Source organism: Enhydra lutris, unplaced genomic scaffold (assembly GCF_002288905.1).
Source record: "Enhydra lutris kenyoni isolate GAN:26980312 unplaced genomic scaffold, ASM228890v2 scaffoldscaffold6, whole genome shotgun sequence".
Classification (NCBI taxonomy): Eukaryota; Metazoa; Chordata; class Mammalia; order Carnivora; family Mustelidae; genus Enhydra; species Enhydra lutris.
This window is the reverse complement of record NW_019154090.1, coordinates 8,289,842-8,307,236: the sequence shown is the minus strand read 5'-3', so window position 1 is coordinate 8,307,236 and position 17,395 is coordinate 8,289,842. Positions and strand designations below refer to the sequence as shown.

At 48.3% G+C, this 17,395-nt stretch overlaps 1 protein-coding gene across 1 annotated transcript; it reads right to left on the bottom strand.

Annotated features, from left to right (window-relative positions):
• Positions 1–2,305: 2,305 nt before the first annotated feature.
• Positions 2,306–16,090, bottom strand: LOC111141514 (zinc finger protein 217). The gene is made up of 7 exons (XM_022494117.1): positions 16,087–16,090; positions 14,263–15,328; positions 13,847–14,211; positions 10,177–10,293; positions 8,002–9,423; positions 6,445–6,576; positions 2,306–4,495 (listed from the first exon to the last, which is right to left on the bottom strand). Exons 1-6 carry the CDS (start codon positions 16,088–16,090, stop codon positions 6,467–6,469), a joined length of 3,084 nt encoding a protein of 1,027 aa, XP_022349825.1. The 3' UTR covers positions 2,306–4,495; positions 6,445–6,466.
• Between the last annotated feature and the right edge of the window lie 1,305 nt (positions 16,091–17,395).

Sequence of the window (17,395 nt, the reverse complement as noted above, 5' to 3'; positions counted from 1 at the left end):
GACGATTTTGCTAGTCCGGAACCACAAGTTGAAAACCAGTTATAAACAAGTGGAACTATTAAAAAGTTTGAAATCTCCACCTAGAATGTTGCTAATATTGGCATCATGACTTTATTGCTACACGCAGTAGGACAAAGCAGGTTGTTATGTTATCAGGAACCCACATTTTCAGAGAACCAAGTATAAAATCAAAAAAATAAAGACCGTATTTTTAAATTTGACTTAGAAACAGCAACATCGGGGCACCTGGCTGGCTCAGTCAGTAGAGCACGTGACTCTCGATCTTGGGGCTGTGAGTTCGTGCCCAAGTTGGGCACAGAGATTACTTAAAAATAGAATGTTAAAAAACAAAACACACTGGGACGCCTGGGTGGCTCAGTTGGTTAAGCAGCTGCCTTCGGCTCAGGTCATGATCCCGGTGTCTTGGGATCGAGTCCCGCATCGGGCTCCTTGCTCAGCGGGGAGCCTGCTTCTCCCTCTGCCTCTGCCTGCCATTCTGTCTGCCTGTGCTTGCTCTCTCTCTCTCTCTCTGACAAATAAATAAAATCTTTAATAAAAAAAAAAACCACCAATATAATTCGTTCAAGTATTTTTTTTTTCCCTCAAAAAACATGTATGTCTTTGTTCTCTAGGTTAAGAAGCCCTGGGGGCTGAAGCCAGGAGTAAGGGGCATCCTTAATCCCAAGTCACCGCTTGTAATTACCATTTCCTGTAAAAGGAACCCAGGATCCTCAGAGGAGTTAACTCTCCAAGTCTTGGTCAGGAAATGGTCAAGATGAGCTCAGGACATCTTATTATGGCAAAAAGCTAAGAAGCCTTCAGACTATTGTTCAAAACACACTGAGCCAACTTGAAGGAGCCCCTGATGGCCAAAGACAGGAGACTGTAAGCATCAAAATGATGCCTACAATTGCTTAAAACTCATCAAATGTATAGAGTTCCTCACAAAAAAACTCTCAAGTTCACTCACCAGCCACGTCTAGGACCAGACAGGATACTGGGCACCAGACTTCATTTCAAAGCTGGTTAATCAAGGGGGAAGAATCAAGTTTTATTTATCCTTTCTTATTCAAGCTATAGTTCAGGACAATCAAATAATCACAAGTGAGGTCTTCTGTCCAGTAATAAATGCAGAGGAAATGACAGCACTTTAAAAAAATCACTTTTGCAATATTCCTAATGCTCATCAATGGCTGCTAAAACCCAAAGGAGAGAGTCTGATGGAGAACTTCATTACGGCTAGACAGTCTGACATCTCAGCCCACTGATCAAACACGAGTACAGGTTGGAAAACCAAGTGTTGTACGTGTCCGGAGATGATACAATTGGGAGCACAGAGACCCTTCCCCCAGACCTCGGCTCAAATCTACTTCAAACCTCTGAACTAAATTCACCAATTCATAGGACATAGAGAGACTGGAGAACAGGTTAGATGAAACCACAAATATGCAACAAACCCAAAGAAGAACGTGCAAACTTCTACAGGACGGATGACCCAGACTCTTCAATAAATTAAATGTTGTGTGCATGGAGGGGGAGGTGGAGTACAATCGACTTTAAAAAAAAAAACTAATCTTCCAGGGTGCCTTGGTGGCCAAGTCAGCTAAGCGTCTCACTCTCGGTTTCAGCTCAGGTCCTCATCAGGGTCATGGGATCAAACCCCGCATCCGGTTGTGCGCTTAGTGTGGAGTCTGCTTGAAATTCTCTCTCCCTCTGCCCCTGCCCCCACTGCACTCTCTCTCTCTAAAGGAAATAAATCTTAAAAAAACAAACACACCATCTTCTAAACCAATTAAGTGGATCTTGTTTGGGTCCTGACTGCAACTTACTAACTGTGAGAAGCCACTTTTAATACAACGTAATGGGGTCCTGGAGGTTGGTTACGAGGACTCATTGTCCATTTAGCTGCATGTGATCATGAAAGCCCTGATCCGTTAGGGACACATACTGAAGTGTTTTGGGGATAAAACTAAGTCACATCTGAGATTTGCTTTCAAACACCCCGGGGGGAAACCTGGCGATTCACAGACCTGTACCCCTGAGTATAAAAAGATATTATACGTTTAAAAAATAAATAAATAAAATTTAAAAAGTCAAAAAAAAAAAAATAATAAATGGAAAGGAAAAAAAAAAACAAAAAAACCACCCCGGGGGGCAAAGAGGGAGGAGATGCAAAATATTGCTGGCGAGCATCGAGGATCTGCGACACTAACTTCTCTACTACCCTAGAGGCTTAAGATTGTACTTATAAAAAAATTAAATAAAAACAGAAACCAGGGACACAATAAAGACCAAAACACAAGACTGCAAAACACCAAATCTATATTTACATCCACATATAATAACATAACTTTAAGCTGAAATATATCATAAATAAAACAAGTAATGTCTACTGTTTGACAAGTATCAACAATTAAAATAAATCAAACTGGAATGAAATAAATACATAAACAAAAATCCAACGGATTGTACCTCTATTATATGTACTGTTGTTGCAAAGGAAAAAAAAATACAAAACCAGTAGTATCCCAATAGTTAATACTGATAGGACAAAACAAAAACAAACAAAAAATTTTAGAGTATAAGGGCTGTGAAAAAAAGGACATTTTACGCATTCAGAAATTCAGAAATGTGGTTAAGAAAGGAGAAATATGAAAGCCCCCAAAATTTCAGCATGGCATGAATTGACTTGTTTTCAAATAGATTTGGTGATTTTTTTTTTTTTTAAGTACAGGTTTAAATTTCAGCCCTCTCTCGCATCCCCTTTTAAGATTTACATTTATACTCACAGCAAGCTCTCTGCAACACTCATTGGATTAGGCAAAGATCAAGTCAATCATCTTGCAAAATGTGTTAATCTTCAAAAATAGGCTATAAAAGTGCAAAACTATGAAAACAAAAATCTAGATTATGTACATATGGCTCAGCTTGTGAACAGGAAAAAAGGTAAATAGTGTACACTTTCCTGATACAAAGCACTTCATTGCAATGCCAGCAGACCGATCTCTAATCAGGTCTCCTTTCAACGCGGGAGTTAAGACTTCTCTGTCAAGTATGCTTCGTGGTGCATAATGAAAACAAAACAAAAAAACAAAAAAAATCAGGATTCTTTTAGGACTTTACTCTCGCTCTAACGCGGAAGGGCAGGGCAAGAAAATTTAACAGTGCAAATTTATTTTTGAAACAGTTTTCTTAATAAACTATTTTGTGGTTGCTAAACCAATGTACTGCTGAAAAAACTCAGCCACGGACAGAGGATTAAGGGAACCAAAGTTTAAAACACCAAGCAAGCCAGTGGGTGGCTATCCTGTCTTTAAAACCCAAACTGCAGATCATGGAGAAAAACTCTGCTGCTCAAAACAACCAAAAATGGGAAGACAACTGAGGTCGGTCAAAGATCACATCTTCCCCATTACCAGAAGGCTCAGCCAGCAGTTCCTTATTCAGAATCGACGTGTCTGTAATGGACTCGAATACGTCCACAGGTCACCCCAACGCCAGGCACACCAAGACATCCAGATACAAACCTAAAATTTGCCCCAAAATGTTCATATCCTTTAAAACTGCTTCCAATGTGTCATTCGCATGTATCATTCAGCACTTCTGGTTTTTTACATACTAATTTAAGTGAAAGCCGAACAACCTGAATTTTCCAACAGAAATGATTAATAAGACAGAAAAGAAATGGAAGCGACTCCACATATAAAGCTGGTGTGTTTACTGGCTACGTGGCCGCTCTGCAGGGGACGCGCTTCTCTGTCAACACATACGCTTCAAACCCCCACAAACCACACCACTTCTTTCAGGAAAGGTCGTGGCTCTGGACTCTCCCTGGCTGACAGAATGAAATTCGCCATCAAAGGGCACCGGTTTCAGGATGGCCGACCTCAGGACAAGCAGCACAGTCACAGAGGGTCAAGACTTCCGTTAACAATTTTGTGAAGACGAGAGACTGAGGCGGATTTAACATAATACAAATCATTGGAGACATTTTTTTTCCTTTAAAAACATACATTTTAAACGAAAAGAGCACAAGTAGCAGGAACCGCTCAAAGTGACGAGCTACGTGAGAGGAAAAGAGTCACACACAGTATCCCAACAAGCAGGTCTAGAACTTACAATATGTACAGTTACCTGAGGTGCGAACATCATAGACTTTCTCCCCGCCCCACCCCCCAACCCAGCCGGTCTCTTTCCAGCAGCGCTCAAGTAGGCCAGACACTCCTCTTCTTATTTGGTCGGTTCTAAAAAAAATATGATTCAGGGGCAAAATAGAGATTTCCAGTCTCCATCTGTGTACAGCGCAACTCTTCCAACTATAGTTTTTATTGCTATTTGGTACAAAAGTGAACAGGACAACTTTACACAACCGTAGTGTTCCTGGTGTGTCACGCGCGCGGCGCGGCCAAGCTTATTCCACGGCTTCCGCCGCCGGCTCTCCCGGAGCGCGGACGGACTCGACTCCCGGGCAGCACGGACGCTCGGCCGTCGCGAGCTACGGAAACCAAGGTTCGACGCCGTTAGGATGACACCGAGAACAGCTGAGAAGATCCACAACAAACGAGCGCCACCAGCAGAACTACGGCGGGGGGCGGGGGGATGGATCGAGGCCCGCAAAGAGTTCCCCCTGGAGCTCAAATGTCGCAACAAAGGGCCGCCTGCCTGGCTCCGCGGGCGGAGCACGTGACTCCGGATCTCGGGCTTCTAAGTTCAAGTCCCGAGGTGGGTGTAGAGGAGACTTAAGAATAAAATCTTTCTTTAAAAAAAAAAAAGTAAGTGGCAGTGAAAATACCAGGACACCAGGACTCTGCACGATGCTGTACCGTCTCAGAGACGCCCGCTACAGATGGGACAGTGACCTAATGAAGATGGTTTTACGAGACTCGGAATTCCCAGCCGTTACACGGAGTCTGGCAGAGGCCAACGGTCACTGACGAGAAACCGTAAGTTTCTAACATCACCTGTTCCGCGAGCATCTAACAAGTTTTATCAGGGATGTCCCCAGCAGGGGGCGAGGCCATAAACACAGGCGTCTCCTCTCAAGCGTAGCAGGCAGTGAAGCCGGACACGCACGCGAGGGAAACCCGGCCAACAGGACGGCTCGAGTGTGCTGTTGCCCATGGACTGTGCCATCAAGTGCAGGAAATCGGTGACACAAAGGATCTGTCCCCTTGTAATCCAGACATCATTCGTTTGTTTTAATGGAGAATGGGCTTAACCCCCTTCCTGTGACAACACTTGACTCTCATTCTACTTTCACTGTCTGAGGGGAAAGTAGTGAGTAGACCCACGTGAGGCTGATGGGCCCCACGAGTGTCCCCCTGAAAACAGGAGGGAGAGATCCTGCCCTGGCCTGGGAGGCTGGATGGCAGTCACGTGACAGGACAAGGGTTTCTGCGAAAGAGAACTCAAATCTATCCATAAGCCCCAATCTTTTCAATCAAGATGTAGGTAAAGGAGGCCTCGAGTAGGTCTTGTGTAATAACTGGGGCCAAACTCGGAACCGACTAGACTACTATGCGCACAACTATGACGCTGCTGCTGTGTCTCTACAGTTATATACGTTTGCCACGGGAATCGGCAAGTCAGAAGGCAACTACTTGCTCCTGGCCCACTCCCCTCCCCACGGAGAAGGCGGCACAGAGGCTCTGAACGAGCTCTTCAACAGGAGAGCTGGGGGAGGGGGACCCAGGCACTGGTCCAGCAAACCCAGGACAGAACCAAACAGAGTAGGCACCGCACAAGTTACACCTCCAAGCCTTGGTACCCTCATTTGTGAAGCGCACCCAGGGCCTCCTAGCCCAACGGTCAGCAAACATCTTCTGTAAAGGGCCGGAGTGTAATTATTTTCAGCTTTGCAAGCCCTGAGTTCCTTGTCACAACTACCCAGCTCTGCTAATGCGGCAGAGAAGCCGCCACCAACAGTACAGGAACAGACGCAGCGGTGTATCAGTAAGGCTTCCTAGACAGAACCCACTGCTAATCCCTGGCCTGGTGTCCCCTGCTGTGGGAAGGCCTGAGTGAGGTCAGGATTATAAAACCCTTCAAGGCAGAGCACAAAATAAATGCTTAGTAAATCCCAGTTGCTACTGTTATTATTGCTACTATCATCATCATAGATACCCACAGACCCTGAGCCACTCGAAGTCTGAAAATACTTTAAAATTAAAATTAGGGGCACCTGAGTGACACAGTCCATTAAGCAACCTGACTCTCGGTTTCAGATCAAGTTACGTCTCAGAGTCACGAGATCGAGCCCCACGGCGGGGCTCCACTGAGATTCTCTCCCCCTCCCCTTTTGCCCCGTCCCACTGTGCTCTCCTGTTCTAAGATAAATAAATCTTGTTAAGTATATAAATAAAAGTAATTTTACTTTACATTCTACAGGATAAACTAGATGGCTTATTTTCAATTAAGAAAAATCAACACATCATATATGCTCACCTTTCTTACCCAAAATAGGAAATCAAGTTTTTTTGTCATTTGGTCGATAATGTGCATTCCCAATAAAATTCTCATAGTTTCTCTTTTGTAGCATGCTGCTAGACAAGTGTTGGTACGACACAGGCCTTTTTCCTGTTTGGAAAAAAAAAATGTGAAAAAGTGTTTAGAATAAAGTTCAGTATTACTGAGAAGGTGTTTGTGGATTGTCGCACCAGTTGTGTGCATGTTGCAAAGTACCACTGAAACATTTTTAAGTGCCCTGAGGATATTTGCTAATACAAAATTTCAAGTCACTAAAGCAAAAATAGGTCTAAGTCCTACGCTGTCATTAGTAAGAACTAAAAAGTCAAGACCTAGGGTTTAGGCACAGAAAAAGAGAAAATGGTAGCATAAAATATTTTAAACTTATGTGCATCAGAAACCAAAACTGTGGGGAAAAGGAGAAAAAAATGCTGATTTTTTAAAAAGGGTTTTCCAGGGCGCCTGGCTGGCTCAGTCAGGGCAGTGTGCAACTCTCAACCTCCGGGCTGCGAGTCTGAGATTAAGAATACTTAAAAATAAATTCTCTAAAAAATAAAAAAATTAAATAAAGAAAGAAAGAAGAATTTTGCTTGCAACACAGAGCCCAGACTCTTCAAATCAAGGCTAAGTTTTGACTCCTGTACATTTTAAGAGCTGGCAAGAAGAAAAATAGACAGTTTTAATCAAAAGGCTGCAAAAATTAGTATTCTATCACAATTTTTATGAAATTCACTGGTGTGTGTGAAAGCAATTGTTTTTTAATTTGCTGTGCCTACCAGATCAAATGGCATCAAGCTATCCTTGATAAGAGTATTGTCACCCACAGAACCCTCAATTTGAAATTAATACAAACTGAGAGGTTTCAAACAGATTTCTCTTTGGAGCTGCACACACCAGCAGGACTTACATCCGACAAAGGAACTGGTTTCATCAAGTCTGCCAAGCGGGAAAGGTCCCCGGGACACTCCGATCTACCCCTTTACATGCGCAGGTCTGCACCACACACCCTGGAGGGAGTGCAGCCGGAGGAAGGAGGGGCTCGGAGAACATTTCCACGGGAAGAACTCCAAAGTAAATCTACTTTAACAATTTATCCATTTCGGGGATAGGGTGTCCCTCTTAAAATGCACTTAGTGTTTAACAAAGGCTAAAAATAAGGCAGCGTGAATCTAGAACATCCAAACTGTTCAAAAGACTGTTCACTGGGGTTCCTACACTTTCTGTTCCTGGTGGGTGGGGGGCCCGTGCTCCCTGGGAAGAGGCGGGGAAGAGGGTCACTGCGACATGCCACCTGCTAGCGCAGACACTGGTGGCCGCATACACGGCGAAAGGCCAGAAGCAAAGGTCCGGCTCCAAAGGACTTCAGCGTGGGGAGCAGAGACCTCGCCCCAGCTCCGACTCCAGAATGGACCACCCCAGACCTGACGTGCCCGGGACACCGGCCCCAGACGGTCAGTGAGGCGGGGGGGCTTGGGGGACCTGGGAAAGCCAGTCCCCAGGCCCAGGCTGGGTCCATCCCTCCCCGCCAGGGCTCACCTTCGGCGGCGGGCCCGCAGGCGAAGAGCGGCGCGGGCGTGGCGCGGGGCTTGGGCGGCAGCGCGGCGGGCGGCGGGCACACGCACTCGCCGGGCAGCAGCGACTGCAGGCCGCGCACCACGTGGTACTTGGGCAGCTCGAAGGCCCGGCGGAAGGCGGGAGCCGGCGGCTCGGCGTCGGGTCGCGGCCGCTTGGGCAGTGGCTCTCCGGGCTCGGCCGGGCGTCCGCTCTGGGGGTCGCGGCCCCGCGGCGCCCAGGGGCGCTCCGCAGAGCCGTTGGCGGCGCCGGGGCCGGGCGGGGCAGGGGCAGCGGCGGGCGCCCGGGGCTTGGCCTCGGGCCTCCTGCCCCTCTCCGGGTGGGCGGGCTCGGCCTGCCGGGCCGCCCCCTGCGCCCCGCCGGGCTGCGGGTGCGGGTGCTGGTGCGGCGGCCGTGGAGCCTTCAGGTTGCTGGGCGCTAAAGTGCTGGGGTCGAGCCCCGGGGGCGGCGGGGGCCTCGCGGGCGCGGCGGGGCCCGGTTTCCCGCGGTCTCGGTCGCGGTCGGTGGGCGCGGCCTTGGCGGGCGGCGCGGGCGCGGGCCGGGGCCGGGCCTTGGGGAAGTGCGCCAGCGGGGCCACGTCCTTCCCCAGCAGCGCGGGCGGGCAGCCCGTGCGCCGGCTGCGCAGCAGGGACTTGCTCCGGCAGTTTTTGTGGATGTCGGGATTGTATTTATGCTCCAGCCTCTGGTGCATCATCAAAACCTCGGGATAAAAGGTCTTGAAGGTACAAAACGGGCAGGTGATCCCTGGGATTAAACTCTTGCTCAGAGAAATGGCCGGACAGCCGTGAAGCGCTCCGAGGGACAGGTTCAGAGGTTTCTCCTGACAGTCCCCGCCGGGCTTGTGCTTGCCGTCGGCCACCATCCCCGCCGGCTTCTCCCTGGGGCTGCCGTCAGCACCGTGGGCCGCACTGCCGTCCACGCGCGCAGGGACCCCCGCCTCTGCCCTACACGCCGGCTCCGGGGGCTGAGGGTCACCTGGCGCCCTCTTCTGCAACACGTCCAAGTACGCGGGGGCAGGCGCTTTGCCCATTTTCTCAGTACTGTCATCAGTTGCATTTTTATTGAAATCCTGAGTATCTCGGTGTACTGGTGAGAGGACAGCGCTGCCCAGAACATTCTGAAAGGTAGAGGCCATCCCCTTAAGTTGCTTTGAAGGTGGGCTGCCTTTAACATCTTTGGCACCATCAAAAAATCTTTTCAAATTTTTGGTTTGCGCACCGTCAGCGGCTAGTAGTGCATCTTCCGTCTCCTGGTTTTTCCCATCAGTCTTGACTTCGGCGGCAATATCGATCTGCTTGTCCTTGTGATGTCTCTCCAGGTGATACCGTAGAGACGTCTTCTGCGCTGCAGCATAGTCACAGAATTCACATTTGTATGGTTTTTCACCTAAAACAAGAAATGCCGCTGTGTCACACAAGGGGTCATGAAAAACATCAAAATCAATCTTCGGAAACTAAAAATAACTGCCAGGAGAGAATATAATATAGGGTCTTAACTTTTCCCTTCTCTCTCTACAAATCTGCATATCCAGGATTTTTCTCAAGTTGCTCACTTAATCACCCTTACTATACTGAATACTTGAAAATGCAAATACAGGTCTTTGACTTTTTTAAACATAGCACATTTTAAACTTCTTTAACCTTCATCATAGCCCTATGGCACAGGGTATCATTATCCTTTTACAGCTAGGAACACCGGGCACAGAGGGTTTAAGGACCTGCCCAGGGCCGCACAGCCAGTGAGTGGAAGAGACACAGTTCAAGCCTGCCCAGCCTCCAGAACCATAACTATGTTACGGCCGCTTCTAAAACCTCAAGAAAATACTAAATACATTCTCATTGCCTTCTAAATCATAACAGTTAATACAGAAGCAGCTGTGGCATTAAAAAACACTGAAGAGGTTTTAATAAGATAAGAGGATACAGTAGTCAGAAACTAAGTAAGAAACTAACTTCAAAACAGGAACAGTTCAAGTTACACGGACACTAAGAGCTGCCGTCAACACACTACACGCTTCCTATTCAACTATTGCAGAGGTCTAGCAGAATATTTGAACCATATAAAAAGAAGCCAAGACACAAAGCTACATCATAATTCTTTGAGCTAATAAGAATTAAGAAAAGCTAGGAAGTTCCTTACCTGTATGCGTTCTGAGATGAATATTGAGGTAATAATTTGAACGGAAAAACTTCCCACAATAACTACATTCTCTTGAGGATGTAAGATGCTTTATTTTTCCTCCATCATCATTTTTATCTTAAAGCAGAAACAAAAAATATTTCTGTAAGAAGACAGCTCAAGTACACAAGTAAGACAAGCTGACATCAAGTATTCTTGATGGAAACTTTTTTTCGGAAAGCATAAAATAATTTTTGTGTCAGTGCTGGGGTACACCAGAAAGGACAGAACACACCACATGCTATTTTGAGACTGTCTGAAGTTTTGGAAGCTTTTTATAACACGTGTGCCCTGTTTCTAGGTTTTGTTTTTGTTTTCTGAGTACAGCAGAATTTGGGGTCCCCGGTCCAGTCCTCCCTTTGCCTCAATCACAGGAAAGAGCGTAGCGGACGGACATGCGCGGGCAACTTTCTGTTCTCCCAGCACGTCTGCAGTGAGCAGGAACCGGTCGGCGAACGCTGGGCCTGCACACACTGGCTGCGGTGAGCCACTGTTCAGGACAACGGATTTAGAAAACTCAGCCAATTGAAATTGCCAATTTCCCCAACCACCCGGGAAAAGAAGTCTGTCTTAAGACTGGGCCAGCTACCACTAGAGGGTAGCAAGCACAACTTAATCTTTAAAGAAAATAAAAGGTTTGGACTCTGGGTCAAACGCCTAAGAAAGTTTGTCAAAATTTAGCACGTTTTGGAAAGCAAATTGTATCATTCACAAGCACTCACGTGGCCAAAAATAGATGTGAGATCAATCAAAATCTGTGCCCAAATGACAAAGGCCTAAACCATATACTTCAATCTCTGCAACAACCCGGCCAGTGTATCTGCACTGCAACAGAGTGAAGGCGCACTGGGGACACTAATTACAGGATGATTACACCCGCCTCCACCCACCACCAGCCTCCAAAAGACAACGACATCTGCTACAGTGAAGATACCCGATCCCATAAAAATGACTGTTAAAGTTCTAGATAAACCTCCTCTTACCGAACACTATTACGTGCACCGCAATAAGGACCAGGAAGTGGAGTCATCTCTTAAAATTGAGCAAAACCAAACTGGCTCTTTTGCCTTGAAAACTGTTAATTCCAACTAAAAAGGCCTCTTTTCCCTGCTCCTTCCCCATTTTGCATTTTAGATTATGTAGATCTAGTTTACAGATTTTTAAAAAGCAGCTTAGGAGCCAACCATGGGCAGCCTCCAATACAACAGACAGGACTGCATGATGCCCTCACTCAACTCCTCCCCCCCCTCCCACCCCCACCCCCCCACACCCCCACCCCACCCCCCACAAATACCGTAAACAGGCAGAGACAACCACTGATGGCGAAGATTTAAAAAACAATCACATGAACAACTACTATTAAACCTACTATGAAGTTCAACAAACATAAATTGTCTTTTGATCCTAAAAGTCAATCTCAAGTAAGCCAGGTTGACAGTTAAGTAACAGGAAGATAAATCTAGACCACCATATCGTAATATAAACTTAGGAAAATCAATTCTCTAAATACAGAAGGCCCAGCTTTGTCTTACAATCACACCCAACGAGCTGAATTTGAACCTTACTGCAATTTCCTACTCCCAAGTATGTGTCAGGATTTATGGTATGTTGCATCATATCTAAAAAGTTATGAAATGCATCTGTTTGAACATAAAGGACGTGAAATGTCCACATATACCTGGTCCCTGCTCCTTGGGCATTGCCTCTGATTTTATAGTTCCTACAAGGACTGCAAACTTTTTATCAAGAGGCTGTTGAAATTATCCTTGGGAGGTGGAATACAAGGGTCGATGAACCAATTTTGCCAACAGAGAGAAGAAATCAGGGCAAAGAAAGGTTAAGCAACATGTAATCAGCCACAGAACAATGCAGTGGCAGAACCAGACTAAGGGCAAGTCGTGGCGCTCCCAGCTACGGGCAATCTACCCGCCTGACGACCAAGATTGCCACCTGATTCTTCTGCCCACACCACCTACTGGCAGAAGGAGACTGGCCATCTCATTTCTTTCAGGGCAACGGGGCAGCTCATAGACCCAACCATCTCCCCATTACCACATGTCCCTGAACAGGAATGACACTACTAGGAACCACGGTGAAGACGACAGGCCTGTGTTCAAGGCCTTTGTTTTATGATGTCATGAAGACACCATAATGGGGTTTTCTAGATTTCTGAAGACTGTAGTGTCCTAAGTGCTAAGGTTTCCTGTGTTCCCTGAAACTCAAGACATCCTAAATCCTCATCAGGAACATCATCCTTCGTGTGATGGCAAAAATGACCGGACACTGTTTGGAGCATGAAGAGTCCAGGGTACGATGTGGTCAAATTCACCTTGAGTCTCACACCCGAGTTCGCACAAGCCAGCCACATACCATCAAGCTACAGTCAAAAAAGATAGCAGCGTCTGCTTCAACCAAAGACCACTTTTGTGAATGATAACATCCCTCTTAGACTGAGTCATGTTCCCACCATTCAGTTGGGTGGCCTCAACTGATGCAGGGGCTCCTTTAACTGCCTTCAAGGAGCCAAGCCCTTTATTCAAACAAAGTATTATTTAACAGATAGAAGCACCTCTGGTTCAAGTGCAGATGGGCAAGACCTAAAACACGGGGAGAATCCTCTGCCTTGGATAAGTCCCCCGGCCTCAAGAGATGAGAGGTCCCAGGGCACCTGGGTGGCTCAGTCCTTAAGCGGCTGCCTTCAGCTCAAGTCATGATCCCAGGGTCCTGGGATGGAGCCCCACATCAGGCTCCCTGCTCAGGAGAGGGCTTGCTTCTCCCTCTCCTGCTCCCCCTGCTAGTGTTCCCCCTCTATCTCTGTCAAATAAATAAATAAAACCTTAAAAAAAAAAAGTTCCTGAGCCTCCAGCCATTATGTCCTCTAAAAGCCATTCATACAAATCTGACTGAGCACTTGAGATGCCTTTAAACCATCTTTGCTGTGTTCAGTCCTTTTATTTTACACGCAAATGCTCTTAGTTCCCGAGCTGTTACCAAACACTAGCCCAGCAGACAGAGAGGACAGGGTACCAGGTAGCATCAGTCTCTCTAAAGATACCCTTGCTCTGGCTGAGAATTATTCCCGGTACCTTCTGTGGCCACGAGAGCACCGTGCGGAGGAAGCGCACGACAGCTGGGTCTCAGAGCACAGGGACGTGGGTCTGCGGGTCGCACCTAAGGCCAAACCCTGAAGCCCAGCCCAGCATCTCTCCCCGGACGCCACGGCGGGGCCACACACTCGCGGGCTGGGGGGCCGCCCCGCCGCGGTCGGAAGTTCGGCATCCCTGGTACCGCCCGCCCCCCCCCCCCCCCCACCGGTGTCAGCCGCACACACACTAACACGACCGGGACACCCAAAACTCTCTAGACGCTGCCAGATTCCACTGGGGGCAAAAGCGCCCCAGGTCGGAACCACTGCCCGGGACCGATCGATGCACCAGGGAGGACGCCGTGAGGCTGGCGTGGCCTCCGGGACCAAAGATAAAGCAACAGCAGGTTCAGAGCGGGAAGAAACCCCGGGAAGAATCACGGCCCTGAGAGCTGCCGGGGCTCGCGACCGGCGGGCACCCCAGGGGCCTGGGCGTCCCCCCACGGCCCGGCCCGCGATCTCCGGGACAGGGGGGCGGGGGCTTACCCAGATGGAGCCCCTCCGGAAGGCCGTCCTCCGAGCCGTCCTCAGAGCCGCCCTCCCGCTCGCCGGCTCCGTTCTCGTCCAGGGCGGCCGGCAGGTCGGGGGAGCACGTCCTGGGCTGCCGTCCGTCGGCGGCCATGGTGGGCGACTCGGCGTCCGCCCTGCGCTCCTTCTTGTGCACGCGCGAGTGCAGCACCAGCTGGTGGTAGGTCCGGAAGGCTTTGCCGCACTCGGCGCAGTGCGTCGGCTTCTCCTTGCTGCCCGACAGCTTCGGGTCGGCCTCCGCGGAAGGCACTTCGCCGCCGCCGGCTCTGGGCTTCTCCTTGTCCTGCGCGAGGCCCGCGCAGCCGCTCCGGCCCGCCCGGGCCCTCCCCGAGCCCTCGGCGTGGCTCTTGCCGGCGCCCCAGATCTCCAGCAGCTCCTCCTTCTCCGAGCACGAGTCGTCGTTGTCGGTGCTGCCGTCCTGGCCCGGCTGCTCCTTCACCTCGCGGCACACGGCCACCTTCCCTTTGGTCGCCAGCTGCCAGGCCTGGTAGGTGGTGAACGGGTCGAGCTGAGGTATCCATTTCGGGGGCCTGCGGCCGCTCTCGGGGTGCGAGGCGGGCCTCAGCCTCAGGAACTGCAGGAGCTCGTCCCCCGGGGGCGCCGTCCCCCCCGTCGGGGCGTCCGTGCGGGGCCCGGCGGCCCCGGAAGCCGGCTCTTTGGTGTGCATTTTCCTGTGCTCGAGGAGGCTCTCCTTATTCGGAAAGAGGAAGCCACAGACCATGCAGATTTTGTAAGGAGAGGCGAGGCTCTCGGCCGCGGGCTCCTGCACCACCTCGTTGATGGTGGCGGGGCTCTCGGCGCCCTGCTGCAGGCGGCTCTTGGCGCCCGACTTGCCGGTGTGCGTCCGCATGTGGTTCTTCAGGAACCAGGGCTCCTTGAATCTTCTCCCGCACACGCTGCACCCGTACGTGAAGGAGTCCTTGTGTTTCTTCATGTGGATCTCCACGTCGAAAGCCACTCTGAAGGTCTGCCCGCACACTTCACAGCTAAATTCTTCATTTTCTTTACAATTCTTGTCCTTGGGAGGCTCTGCTCTCACTTGACTTTTATCGAGGGGACTGAGATACTCCGCTTCCACGCGCAGGACCGCGGGCTCACAGAGGATCGGCCGATGTTGCATTAAGACGTGTTTGTTAAGGTCTTCCGAGTGTGTGAAGGTCTGATTGCAAAACATGCAGTCCAAGGGCATATATCCTTCTATTTGGATTATGTTTTTCTCCTGTGTCGCTCTGAAAGGAACGGTGCTGGTCCCTTTTATCGACACGGCCTCATCCAGCTCCGTCTGGGCGCCAAGGGGACTGCCGATCACTTCCGGTCCGTCCATATACACCAACAGGGACTGAGTCGGCATGTTTCCCGGCACTTTAGGATTGTATATAAACTTAGAATCCGGTGGAGGAATTTCTGGAATTGGGATAAGGCCACGTGTAAGACTTGTCACTCACACCCCCAGCAGCCCTGCACTTAGCACTAGAACAAATATTTGTTATAAAAGTTCAAACGAAAGTCTATGTTCCTGTAGCTTCTTATCTTCAGAAGTCATAGGAAGCTCGGTGACAGAGCCTCTCACTGGTTCTTTGCACACACAAGGCAGACAGACTCCCCAACGCTTTGATTCAAATATGAGTCAGCACAAAGCATTAATTCTCTTTGTCTCCACTGAGTGAGTGATTCAATTGAGCAAGAAGTCAGTCCCAGCAACCTGGAGACAAGGGATTTCCAAAACCTAGAGGGGGGAAAAAAAGCACAGAAATGGTTAGCTGCACCCAGGGGAGAGACAAGTCTGGTGTGGACGAGTCACAGCGGGTCTGCTGGTAGCGGAGAAGGCACCCAGGTCATCTGCAGCTCTGTTAACCAACGCAGTGCGTGTCCAACACGCTAGTTAATTAAATCATTAGCATTTTATCCAATCAGTACACTTAGCAAATCACTAATTTTCTTCCAGTTAAGTAACTTAACACGTGGTCCTTGGAAGATTCCAATCTATAATGTAAAGATTCAGAGCAGAAACTGTTAAATTCAACAGAATACATAGTAAATGCCAACACTACCAGGCACATGTGTATCCTTATAAACAGACACCGACTGCGAAAAATGACAATTACAGCACTTGAAGTAAAACTTTAAAAGCCAGAACTTCCAAGTGTCTTACATACAGTCAAGAAACACAAATGCCTAAATGCACCTTTGAAGCTTACCCATGCGCCTGCCAACCACATACACACACACACACCACAGGAACCTTCCCTAAAATCCATGTTCAACGACTACAGAACACCTCTGGATGATGCTCATCTTGACCTAGAGAAACCTTCCACATTTTGGCTCACAGGATATTCTAACCCTCAACCAACCGGTGGCCCAAATTCCCAGTTTGCTTGTAACAACTTTCTGCCTTCAACAAACCTCAGGGTTGGGCTTCCCTGTCCACACAATAAATAAGAAAATACATACACAAAGCTACTTTGTGAATATACACTTTACATAAAATCCTCCACACCACCAGCACCACATAGCTCAGTCTTCAGTCAGAAAACAGGTCCTCCCATTTTTTTAACCCACCTTTCACAGTCCGCACTGGCCAGCTGAAAAATGGACTAGGACTCTATTTAGCTCGGCAGGCTCAGATTTAGAAGCTAATTTTCATTCATGAAGAAATTTTAACCTCCAAAAACCCAATACCACCCCCCCCACACCTTTCTGGCAAGCACAGAATTGGTTTTTAAATAGTTTCTCAACTACTTTAACTGAGGTCTGTTAATTCTCCCCAGCAAAACAAAAAGACTTGCAAACTGCTCCCACCACCTTCAGCTTTACTTTCTTCTCTCCACTTCCTCAAAGAGCAAGGGCCTCTAGGCTCAGAGAAGACAAGGAAACATTTCTTCCCCTTCTTTACACTCCTAATACAAGAAAATTCTCAGGCCCCTTGCTATCTTTAGTTTTGAATAAACCCGATCTTTAACATTAAGCTTTTCTAAATAAGACTGCAGATCAAAGATTAGGGCAAAGAAAGAACATACTGAAGTGTTTTATCTTAACTTCTGGGTCTTTTGTTGTAATCACAATGGAGGATAAAACACTGGGGCTGGCTACCAGCTTGGTGGGAAATAACAGAACACTCCAGAGACCGGAGTTCTAGTTCTGGCTAAGTCACAGCCTTCAAGCTGTCACTACCACATACCCCATCTTGATCTACTTGATGGAGATGATTAAATGACAAGATCATCCTCGAGAGTTCCAAATCTCTGTGGTTCTGGGGGGTAGGTCTACATTATGGACAGACCTAATATAGGATTCATTTATTCATTTATTTATAATTCAGTCATTTATTCATTATACAAATACTTACTGATTGCCAGCACACCAGGTTAATACTTTACCTGAAGAAATTAACATATTCTAGATATTACATAGTCTAGAAAAGCTAGCTCTCAAATTCAGACAACATTGTTTTCACCGGCTGACAGCTATATGAAAAACAGAAACAGCTCAACAAGTTGTCCACCA

Coding starts and splice junctions, on each gene's coding strand:
- LOC111141514 (XM_022494117.1), bottom strand. Junction 10,294..13,846: donor TCCGGAGGGGCTCCATCTGG/GTAAGCCCCCGC, acceptor TTCTGCTTTAAG/ATAAAAATGATGATGGAGGA. Junction 9,424..10,176: donor TCATCTCAGAACGCATACAG/GTAAGGAACTTC, acceptor TTCTTGTTTTAG/GTGAAAAACCATACAAATGT.